The 12455-nt window shown below is 46.1% G+C and overlaps 1 protein-coding gene across 1 annotated transcript in view; it reads left to right on the top strand.

The window, feature by feature from the left end:
- The window catches only part of kdm4b (lysine (K)-specific demethylase 4B), a gene marked incomplete at both ends in the record, with an annotated part of 78885 nt that overhangs the window by 40256 nt on the left and 26174 nt on the right, over positions 1–12455 (top strand). Inside the window, one exon of the mRNA XM_080530281.1 lies at positions 5842–5979. Coding sequence (XP_080386407.1) covers positions 5842–5979 — 138 coding nt within the window. The remainder of the gene's footprint in view (positions 1–5841; positions 5980–12455) is intronic.

Genomic DNA, 12455 nt, shown 5'->3' with positions numbered 1-12455 from the left:
TCTTTTCACATTTCCTGAATAGAAAATTAATCACCTTGTTATTTTTTTTTTGCTGTGAATAATTGTAGAGCGCACCTTGCGGTGCTAAAATGGGAAGATTAAAAAAATAGAAACCCTGTATGAACAAAGGTATGAACAGAGGTTTCCACCATCTGCAGGTTTCTTCTTCTTCTTCTTCGTGTTTCTCCTCCGGCGTGTCGTTATCACAGCCACCATGTCACCTGTCCCTCACCTGAAGCGTCTCCTTTGATTTCAGTATAAAAATAAAACCTGACTGGCTTTGTGCTTTGTTGCCAGTACAGCAGCAGACAGGTGTTTGATATCAGGACTGCAACTGTCTTTAGAGAGCTCCCCTCCCACTCCTCCTCCCCCTCCCCCTCCCCCTCCTCCCTCTCCCACTCCTCCCCCTCCTCCCTCTCCCACTCCTCCCCCTCCTCCCTCTCCCACTCCTCCCCCTCCTCCCTCTCCCACTCCTCCCCCTCCTCCCTCTCCCACTCCTCCCCCTCCCACTCCTCCTCCTCCCCCTCCCACTCCTCTTCCTCCCCCTCCTCCCTCTCCCACTCCTCCCCCTCCCACTCCTCCCCCTGCCCCGTCTCCCAGCCCGTCAGTTCCCTGTCAGGAACACCTCACTCTGCTAAACCACAACTACCACTAGTCAATAGTTCACTCTGCTAAACCACAACTACCACTAGTCAATAGTTCAGTCTGCTAAACCACAACTACCACTAGTCAATAGTTCACTCTGCTAAACCACAACTACCACTAGTCAATAGTTCAGTCTCAACCAGCTAAGATAGTTGATCGGAGGCTGTTTAGTTATGATGAGACCTTTACGATAATGTTTTTGTGGTGGCAAAGGCTTACGTCTAACACTGTTGTTGTATGTCAGGGTTCCCGCGCGGGTCTTAAAAAGCCTTAAAGTCTAAAATTCAGCAATCCGATCTATAAGGCCTAAAAAGGTCCCACATTTCAGTTATTCGGTCTAAAAAGGAGGTGCTAGGTCTAAAAAATGAGATCCTGCAAGGAAATCAGTCCGACCACATCTATTTACACGGAAATAATCAATCTGGAACCAAAAAAAATGCCAATTCGCTTCCTTTTTTGTCTGTATGGCAGTGAAATCCCTAATTTCATCACCTCGAGGATGACAAAAAGCTTTCATATGGTGTCCCGAATAGGGCTACAATTCTATTCAAAGAGGTCTAAAAAAGGTCTTACATTTTACTTGTTGAAACTTCTAGGAATGTTGTCGTTGGGACTTTATTTGTAGCTAACATTCGTTATCGTGCCCCCTAATAGAAAGCCATGAGTGGTGAAATTAAACCAAAATAATTAGTCAGAAACTTAATTTCGGAGAAAAGCTTGACAGACCGGCGAGCTATCTCTCTCTTTTTTTTCACTTTTAGCTGCTTGAGCAAACGAAGCTCTGAGGAGATGATGGCCTAGCTCTGGACGCCACGAGACAGAAACCTTAATTTGCGCAGGCTGCCTAGTTCCCTGCTCCATGTTCCCTGGCTCCAGCCTAATTGCGTCTCTTGTACCGCCTCAGATGGCTTCCGGAGCCACCAGGCCAGCTGAAGTTTGTGAGGGATGGAGGAGGGGGGTGCGCGAATAAATCTTCCTTTCACATCAGTCCTTAACGACTGTGGATATTAGCAGCCAGCTAGCCCCTGTGTTTCTGGTCTCCTTGGCTGGGCTGCAGGAAGTGTGGAGGCTCCGTGTTTGTCAAGTTCCTCCATCCAAGGCAACGTTTAATTTCCGTAAGTGCTGTTTACTTACTTCCCTCTGAAGTCGACCGGTTCGCCCGCCGCGAACCGAGAGAATTGCCGCGGGTCCTGATGACCGAACGCAAGCAAGTAGAGACCAGATTATTTTTATTCTGGAGAGTGAGTTAGTAAACTAGTCTACAGGAGAGTGAGTTAGTAAACTAGTCTACTGGAGAGTGAGTTAGTAAACTAGCCTACTAGAGAGTGAGTTAGTAAACTAGCCTACTGGAGAGTGAGTTAGTAAACTAGCCTACTGGAGAGTGAGTTAGTAAACTAGCCTACAGGAGAGTGAGTTAGTAAACTAGCCTACAGGAGAGTGAGTTAGTAAACTAGCCTACAGGAGAGTGAGTTAGTAAACTAGTCTACTAGAGAGTGAGTTAGTAAACTACGGTAGCCTACTGGAGAGTGAGTTAGTAAACTAGCCTACTGGAGAGTGAGTTAGTAAACTAGTCTACTGCAGAGTGAGTTAGTAAACTAGCCTACTGGAGAGTGAGTTAGTAAACTAGCCTACAGGAGAGTGAGTTAGTAAACTAGTCTACTGGAGAGTGAGTTAGTAAACTAGCCTACAGGAGAGTGAGTTAGTAAACTAGCCTACTGCAGAGTGAGTTAGTAAACTAGCCTACAGGATAGTGAGTTAGTAAACTAGCCTACTGGAGAGTGAGTTAGTAAACTAGTCTACAGGAGAGTGAGTTAGTAAACTAGTCTACTGGAGAGTGAGTTAGTAAACTAGTCTACTGCAGAGTGAGTTAGTAAACTAGCCTACTGCAGAGTGAGTTAGTAAACTAGCCTACTGGAGAGTGAGTTAGTAAACTAGCCTACAGGAGAGTGAGTTAGTAAACTAGTCTACTGCAAAGTGAGTTAGTAAACTAGTCTACAGGAGAGTGAGTTAGTAAACTAGCCTACAGGAGAGTGAGTTAGTAAACTAGCCTACTGCAGAGTGAGTTAATAAACTAGCCTACTGCAGAGTGAGTTAGTAAACTAGTCTACTGCAGAGTGAGTTAGTAAACTAGTCTACTGCAGAGTGAGTTAGTAAACTAGCCTACAGGAGAGTGAGTTAGTAAACTAGCCTAGTGCAGAGTGAGTTAGTAAACTAGTCTACTGGAGAGTGAGTTAGTAAACTAGCCTACAGGAGAGTGAGTTAGTAAACTAGCCTACAGGAGAGTGAGTTAGTAAACTAGCCTAGAGGAGAGTGAGTTAGTAAACTAGCCTACTAGAGAGTGAGTTAGTAAACTAGTCTACTGCAAAGTGAGTTAGTAAACTAGCCTACAGGAGAGTGAGTTAGTAAACTAGCCTACAGGAGAGTGAGTTAGTAAACTAGTCTACTGCAGAGTGAGTTAGTAAACTAGCCTACAGGAGAGTGAGTTAGTAAACTAGTCTACTGCAGAGTGAGTTAATAAACTAGCCTACTGCAGAGTGAGTTAGTAAACTTAGCCTAGTGCAGAGTGAGTTAGTAAACTAGTCTACTGCAGAGTGAGTTAGTAAACTAGTCTACTGCAGAGTGAGTTAGTAAACTAGCCTACAGGAGAGTGAGTTAGTAAACTAGCCTAGTGCAGAGTGAGTTAGTAAACTAGCCTACTGCAGAGTGAGTTAGTAAACTAGCCTACTGCAGAGTGAGTTAGTAAACTAGCCTACTGCAGAGTGAGTTAGTAAACTAGCCTACAGGAGAGTGAGTTAGTAAACTAGCCTACTGGAGAGTGAGTTAGTAAACTAGCCTACTGGAGAGTGAGTTAGTAAACTAGCCTACTGCAGAGTGAGTTAGTAAACTAGCCTACAGGAGAGTGAGTTAGTAAACTAGCCTACTGCAGAGTGAGTTAGTAAACTACCCTACAGGAGAGTGAGTTAGTAAACTAGCCTACTGGAGAGTGAGTTAGTAAACTAGCCTACTGCAGAGTGAGTTAGTAAACTAGCCTACAGGAGAGTGAGTTAGTAAACTAGCCTACTGCAGAGTGAGTTAGTAAACTAGCCTACAGGAGAGTGAGTTAGTGAATGATCACCTTCTGTGCTGCAGATCAACAGCATTGTGCTAATCTCCCCTCGACAGACAGGTTGGTTTCCAATCCACAAATTAGCTTCATGCTAATGATGTACCACATCATATTTTACATTGAGCATCAATTTACAGACATGAAGCTACCTTCAACATTATTTCAGCCCACGAAATTACATCAACAACAATATGACGGCTAAACTCAATTCTAATCGGAGATCGAAACAAGATTGTTATATTGACCTAAACTGTGTGAGATGTGTTTTAGGCATTCCTGAATTAAATTAATCAAAAGATTTAATTTATTTTCTCACAACTTTAAAAGATCAGAGTCAGCAGAAAGCCTCGCAGTTCCTCACTGTTAGAGACAGGCTGTAGAGGAGAGCTGAAAGGGGGGTGGGATCACATCACATTCACATTTGAAGCGGTGGTGTAGTGTAGTTTTTTCTAGTGGGTATACTGTGATTTTCCCCTCCCAGCCTCATATCATATAACCTTGAGGTGCGGTGTTGTCATTTGGTACGCATGGTAAACCTATGGTACAGCCTGCATGAGAGATATGGATGCTGATGGTGATTGACGTACCTATTGTAAGGTTACTAGTTCAGAGGCACAGCAGCTGACCCTTACAGAGGAGTGAGTAAGGCCTTTTTCCGGGGCGGTTGTGGCGCAGGAGGTAGAGCCGCCGTCTAATGATCGCAAGATCGGCGGTTCAAGCCCCGGCTGGCCACATGTCGAAGTGTCCTTGGGCAAGACACTTGGGCAAGACACTGAACCCAGTGAGCGGGCCGGTGCCTTGCATGGTAGCTTGCCGCCATTGGTGTGTGAATGTGTGTGTGAATTGGTGAATGAGAGGCCGTTGTAAAGCGCTTTGGAATAAGTCAGTACATTTACCATTTACTTTTTAGGATCTCATGAGATCTGCACACACTGACTAGCACATGCAGGAGTTTCTGCGGTCCACGTGACCACGCTGTACTCAGATCAGTATGAGCCATGCAGGGACAGGTAACTCTGCACGTCTGCCCATCACCGGTGGTCCCTGAGGTTAATGAACCGTCTAGACTCTATGTGAGGCACTAGACTCTATGTGATGCACTAACTCTAGACTCTATGTGAGGCACTAACTCTAGACTCTATGTGATGCACTAACTCCCAGACTGAAATGTCACGCTGTCCTGGGCGAACACAGGAGAGGATCAAGGGAGGGGAGCATGATGAGGCCAGAGGCGGTGTTTAGAAACGTGAGGCCTTCAACGTCACCAGGCCTTGGTGTGGGAGTTAATCAATACCTTATCAATACCTTATCAATACTACACCCAGGCCTATGTACTAGCCCAGAAGGCTTGTACATAGTTCCACTCCCGTCAATAGCAGCTAGGTTTCAATATACCACATAGAACACTTAATACATGTAAATAAGATAAAAAGAAACAAAATCATATCCATGGGGCAAAAAGGTAGGATAGCACAAAAAAAAGGAACTGAAAAGACACAAGGGAGAGAAACGTACCTCCAACAAAATGTCATTGGGATGGATTCTCTGATGAATGTTTGCATTGATCATGTGATCATGTGTTCAATCTGTGAAAAAAGTGTTTGAACAGATGCTATTTTCTACATAATGGTTAATAAAAACCTATGAAACATAATTAACAAAATTCCTGTCCTGAAAAATAAAGTGTACTCTTGATGATATCTGCATCCTTGCTTACACTTGCTAACTAATTTCTCGTTTATTGGATTGGATTGTATATGAGAGGGGTGGGGGGGGCGGGTATCATTTTGTGTTTGATGACAATCTTAATGCAAATGTGTACCAACTCAGGGTGTAAAGTAGTGATCCGCAACGTCCCCACCCTGGACTCCTTCAAATCAGCCCTTAAAACCCATCTGTTCACCAAGGCCTTTGGCCCCTAGTCATTGTTTCTGTTTAGTTTTGTTTGTTTTCTGTTTTGTCTGTCTGACCATTTCCTCTATAATTGTAAAGCGTCCTTGGGTTTTATGAAAGGCGCTATAGAAATCCAAGTTATTATTATTATTATTATTATTATTATTATTAACAACTCTCCCTCCCTCCCTCCCCAGGTGACCCAGGAGGCGGGGGAGTTCATGCTGACGTTCCCGTACGGCTACCACGCCGGCTTCAACCACGGCTTCAACTGTGCAGAGTCCACCAACTTTGCCACGCTGCGCTGGGTCGACTACGGGAAGATGGCAACACAGGTTAGTCCAGTCTAACACACACACACACACAGGCTATTCAAGTCTAACACAGACACACAGGTGGGTTACTAGAACAGACATGAGTAAAGATACATTTATATATTTATATCTTTGCACTCAATCAAAATCCAGGACCATGACTTTTCCTAGATATGTGCGTTCTACCACCCAGTATCCCACTAACTAGCACCAACTAGTGGTCGTGGTGTGTAAGTAGCAGCTTCCCATTGTAAAGACTATGGTCATTTGACCCCTGAGGCGGCCTGTATAAGCAAAGACTCAACAACACGTTTTGTTTTTGCTCTCCTGTCAAAGTCAAAACAGGACACTTACGTCCTTTGCGCACCATGCTAGACATATCTCTCCCCAGGGACAAGAACCAAACTGTGTGATCTAGTAGTTACTCGCAGTTGACTCCTGAATGTGTCCACCACCCAGTGATTGTGTTGTTAACACACCACACAACCCTCCTCTCACACAGTCGGATATGTGTGTGTTTCGCGACAGACAGACAGCTTGTTGGCTGCCGTGAGTGGTGAGATGAACGCGCTCAACATCTAAGCTCACATACACCCGTTGTAACTGCCATCGTTATTGCAGTGGGAATAAGATGCACTGGATGCTTTTGATACAATGTGCCTCGTTACCACACTAAGATTGGCTTGTAAACAAGCCCTGAACAGCGGGCGAGTCTACAAACAACGCCCGAACGTCTGCGACCCAAGCCCAACACCGGCCGGAGATGTTCCCGTAGACTTCAAGACGACCAATGACAGACTACGAGTGGACTAACTTTTTCCATAAAGGAATATTCTCCGCGACGCAAGGAAACGCGCGTCCATACGGATTCAAGCTTCTGAAATATGTCGCCAGAATCCTGAAGAAATTCCCACCCTCTGTCGATTTCCCGGTGGACCTTACACCTGACTCGCTGACAGCTTGGATAGAAACGCAGCTTTGCTTCATCCGTGAGAGAATACAACCAGCGCTGCGGGCCTCCGGGACAGAGACACATCGACAACACACCATGAGGGGTCTGAGAATTGCTGCAATGACTAAAAGAAAGGCCAAACAGGTTGCCAAATTTTGCTCTGTCTCAGCTATTATTGGCAGCTTGGCCGTGTGGAGAAGGAGGTGTTATGTGTACCCTTAAGTGTTCAGTGCTGCTTAGCCCCGAAATATTTGATTCCCTGTTTGTATAATATAATTTGTGGAACCAAATAAAGTATTCAAGTGTGTGTGTGGCAGCGGACCTCCGCTGTCATCTGGAGTCTCTGGGTTGGCAGGTTCTCCTCCTCTGTTCAACTCTCCTGGTGATGCTCTCTCTCTCTCTCTCTCTCTCTCTCTCTCTCTCTCTCTCTCTCCTGGTGATGCTCTCTCTCTCTCTCTCTATCTCTCTATCTCTCCCTCCTCTCCCTCGTTCAGGGTGTCAGACTCTGGCAGTGTGAGACACGGTCAATGGAGGAGCAAACAGACACACGCATGCGCACACACACACACACACACACACACATATATACATACATATGCACACACACACACACACATACATACATACATACATACACACACACACACACACACACACACACACATATATACATACATATGCACACATACATACATACATACATATACGCACACATACACACTCGAACGCACATACATATGCACACACACGCACACACACACACACACACATACATAAGCACACACACAGACATACGCACGCACACACACACATACATACACACGCACACGCACGCACACACACGGGCATGCACACACACATACATACACACACACACACATACATACACACACACACACACACACACACATACATACGTATGCACACTAGTACACACTGAGTCACACACCACCTCTCCTCTCTTCCTCCTCTCTGCTTGGCTGCGTGTCAGATATGACGTTTGCTGCAGTAGTGCCCGAGCTGTTCTCTCAGTGTGTGTGTGTGTGTGTGTGTGTGTGTGTGTGTGTGTGTGTGTGTGTGTGTGGCCAACTGTCTTTTAAGACTCACAGAGCCCCCGGTACCCCCCTCTCCCCCCCCCTCCTCCTAACCCTGCCCCCCCCCCAGGCCTGTTCAGGTCCGCTGGCCAGGGCCTTCTCCCTCTGAGTTCTGTCAGGCCTGATAGAGACGGAGCGCTCCACGAAGCCGCCCTCCATTTTGTGTGTCACGGAAGTTGACAGGCGGCTCCCTCTCCCTCCCTCCCTCCCTCCTCCCGACTAAAAAAAGTGCCAACGGAATGTGAAAAGAACAGCTTGGACTCCTCGCTGAACCACATGCTCCCTTCTCTCCTCCTCCTCTCCCTTCGCTCTCCTCCTCGCTAACGCTACCTCTGGAGGAACCATCCCTCCCTCCCTCCCTGCCAAGCCCCTGTTCTCCTAGCTAACGTGACAGTGAGGGATGGTCCAGAGAGGGTCTGTCTGTGTTGGGGTGGAGCGTCTCTGACAGAGAGACTGCGCTGGTGTCTCAGTCCTCTGGAGTTGGGACCCTAATTGGTGTCCTGTCTGTCCAGCCAGGTGCTAACACACTCACCTGGCCTGTGTGTGTGTGTGTGTGTGTGTGTGTGTGTGTGTGTGTGTGTGTGTGTGTGTGTGTGTGTGTGTCAGTGTCAACAAGGCATTAGTAATGCTAGCCCTGTCCTTACAAAAGCCACAACCGTTGGAGAAACTAGCAGCCTGTGTGTGTTAGTTACTAGCTAGTCTAGTCAGTTAGCTACTAGCTAGTCTAGTCATCGCCTCGTTGTTGTTTGTATTATGTTGGATGCCACCTTCTGTTGTAAGAATATATTCATCATGTGTTTGTGTGTTTGACTTCTGATCGAAGGTACAGGGAAAACACAAATTCGTCGATATATAACTTTACAAACGGCACGATTGGGTGACTAAGTATCTGACGGACACTCAATATAATCATATATCAAAGATAAATGTTTAGCTTAGTCTGTGCAGGCTCTAAGAAATGAAAGTCTCAGGAAGTATGGGCTGGGAGGAGCTGAGGGGATTTTAAAAAGGAATGATACGAAATATACAGTAATGGACTAATTTCCATTTTTTAATTTCTGTTTTTTTTAAGAACCTAGTCGATAAAATATTTGTAATAACTGTTGAAATGAATAAACCAAACCAAATGCTCTCTCTCTCTCTGCCCCTCTCTCTCTGCCTCTTTCTCTCTCTGTCTCTCTCTCTCTGCCTTTCCCTCTCTGCCTCTCTCTCTCTCTGCCTCTCTCTCTCTCTCTCTCTCCCTCTCTCTGCCTCTCTCTCTCTCTCTCTCTCTCTCTCTCTGCCTCTCTCTCTCTCGCCCAGTGGACGATTAGATCAGTTTTTCATAATCGTTTCCGATAAACCAACAAAGTCGCTGGTGACAGTTCATCCAGCAACGCTCTTCCTCCCCTTCAAACCATCCCCTGCTTTCCTCTCCAGCCCCCCCCCCCCGCTCCTTCTGTTACATTATTAAAGCCGACTCGCACTCCTTCATGTCAGACACGCGAGGCGTCTCCCCCTGTCTCTCTCTGCGCCGTGAGAGAATGCATCATCTGCTATTCATGAGCTCGCTGTAATAACCCAGATTTCTCACATTTTCAACATTCATCTCTGGCGCTGGTTCTACGTCTGCTGTGACATACTGATGTGATGACGGTGGTGATGAGAGTCGATCCTCGTTAGAATAACCTGATCTTTGAACAGTTTTCCACTCTTCATTCATCTCTGTAGTTCAGGAGCTGCTGTAATAAACTGGGTTCTGCCTGTATGTGTATCTGATGAGGCAGGAAGTAGAGCCGCCGTCTAATGATCGCAAGGTCAGCAGATCGGCGGTTTGAGTCGAGCCCCGGCTGGCCACATCTCGAAGTGTCTTTGGGCAAGACACTGAACCCCAAATTGCTCCCTGTGAGCAGGCCGGCCGGCGCCTTTCATGGCAGCTTGCCGCCATTGGTGTGTGAATGTGTGTGTGAATGGGTGAATGAGAGGCCGTTGTAAAGCACTTTGGAATAAGGCGACTATATAAGTCAGATATATAGTCTATATAATCAGTCCATTTACAGATGGTTTCCATTCTAGTCGCATCGGCCCCGCGATCAAATCTCTCATGTCTCCCGTTGAGAGAATGACCGATTCCTTTGTTACTCTTCGTTGCGAGATGTGTGAACATCCAGTTAGGGACAGTCGGAACAGAGCACGCCCTTTAAGTAGTAAGTAGCCTTGAGAACCAACATTGTCACTGAGTTCTTCCCAGAGAACTGGGTTTACATTTACATTTACATTTTTGGCATTTAGCAGACGCCTTATTCCAAAGCGACTTACAATCAATACATTTGAATACTAAGCATGTGAATCAGCAGTCCACCATTCGTTGCAGGAAGAGTAATCTAGCTCGGGCCCGGGGCCACTGATAGAAGGAAAAACCTTCTCCCTATTATCGCCTTCTACTATTAATATTTTTCATTTATTTTATTTTTATTTTTTATTTTATTACTGGAGAAACTGAGAAACAGTACAAGGGGGGGCAATAGAAGTTCTTAGGGACACAGTAGAGGGGAAAGCGGGTGTCTTTAGGAGACGTAGTGGTGAGGGTCAGATGTCTCAGGAGGAGCAGTTAAGATGTAACCTGAAGAGATGGGTCTTCAGTCTACGACGGAAGATGGGTAGTGACTCTGCCGTTCTGACGGTTTGTCCTTCAACCGCTGTTTCATCCTGTCTCTCTAATAGTTGTTGTTGTCTTAGAGCAGCCAGGCTAGGTATCAGACGCTAGCGCCGGTGAGCCACCCAAGGACTCTCTACCACTCCAGATGACAGGACAGGAAACGCTGCAGACTCATTAACGGCTTTACACTGGAGTTTAAGGCCTTGTGTCTGTTCCTCTACTCTCTCTCTCTCTCTCTCTCTCTATTCTCTCTCTACTCTCTCTCTGTCTCTCTACTCTCTCTCTGTGTCTCTCTACTCTCTCTACTCTCTCTCTGTCTCTCTACTCTCTCTCTGTCTCTCTCTACTCTCTCTCTCTCTACTCTCTACTCTCTCTCTGTCTCTCTCTACTCTCTCTCTCTCTACTCTCTCTACTCTCTCTCTCTCTACTCTCTCTCTCTCACTCTTTCCCCTCGCTGTGCCTCTGTTGTCATTAGAGGAGGTGGTTGAGGAGAGTCATTATTTGAGTTTGCCTGGTTTGGCCTCCATGTGTGTTTTAATGTAAGAGCTCGTTAGTGGGCCTCTGGAACCAAGGCTGGAGGCTGCGCAGACACACACACACACACACACACACACACACACACACGCAACACACAACATTCACACAGGCAAGAGTTTACACAGACACCAACACACACCAACACACACCAACACACACCAACACACGCCAACACACACCAACACACACCAACACACACCAACACACACCAACACACACCAACACACCACAACACACCACAACACACACCAACACACACCTCTAACACACACCAACATAGAGTACCACATACAGAGTTTACACACCAACATACAGAGTTTACACACCAACATACAGAGTTTACACACCAACATACAGAGTTTACACACCAACATACAGAGTTTACACACCAACATACTAGGGGTGCAACGGTTCTCGGGTTTTTTACGGACGGTACGGTTCGCGTTCCACAGTTCAATACACTAGTGAACCGTGACGGTTTTCGGTTTATCCTGTGTTTCATTCAAAGTCGGATATTTATTCATGGCGAGCGGAGTTGAGAACATGGCAACAGTTTGAGGAAGCCCTGGACAAATTGCTACAAATCTCCAAAAACCGAGGTTCATACCGAACCGTGGGCCAACCGAACCGTTGCGACATACAGAGTTTACACACCAACACACATACCACAGATGGTTACACAAGCTCCAGACACTCATAAGGTCATCCATCTCTCCTTTCCTTTATTAGCTGGGGTGTGACATGGGCTTTCTGTGTTCCATGCGTTATAAGTAGAAGCCTTTAGATGTTGTTGGTGTCTAGATTCTAGATTTAGTACTTTAATCTCAGGTGCTGTATATAATAACACAAATATGTCATCTGTATGTACCCAAGACCAGGACACACAGCGTGTTGTGTTGTGAGTATATTAGTTCTGCCGCAGTGCAGAAGAATATGAAAGGTTCTTGGATCTCTCTCTTGTAGCGTTTTTCTCTACCTCTAGTTACACCTTAACTGCTCCTCCTGAGACATCTACTACCCCCCAGCACTGTCTCCTGAGACACCCGCTTTTCCCCTTTACTGTGTCCCCTATGACTTCTACTGCCCCCCTTGTACTGTCTCTTCAGTGTCAATTAAAACAAATAAAAAATACAAATATTTTCTATCACGGAGACTGCCAATGGCCCCGGGCCTAGATTACTCTTCCTGCTACGAATGGTGAACTGATGATTCACTTGCTCGATCAAATGTTTCGATTGTAAGTCGCTTTGGAATAAGGCGTCTGCTAAATGCCAAA

The sequence above is a fragment of the Nansenia antarctica genome (assembly GCF_963989245.1).
Source record: "Nansenia antarctica genome assembly, chromosome: 1".
Taxonomy (NCBI): Eukaryota; Metazoa; Chordata; class Actinopteri; order Argentiniformes; family Microstomatidae; genus Nansenia; species Nansenia antarctica.
This window is presented reverse-complemented; position numbering and strand designations above follow the sequence as displayed.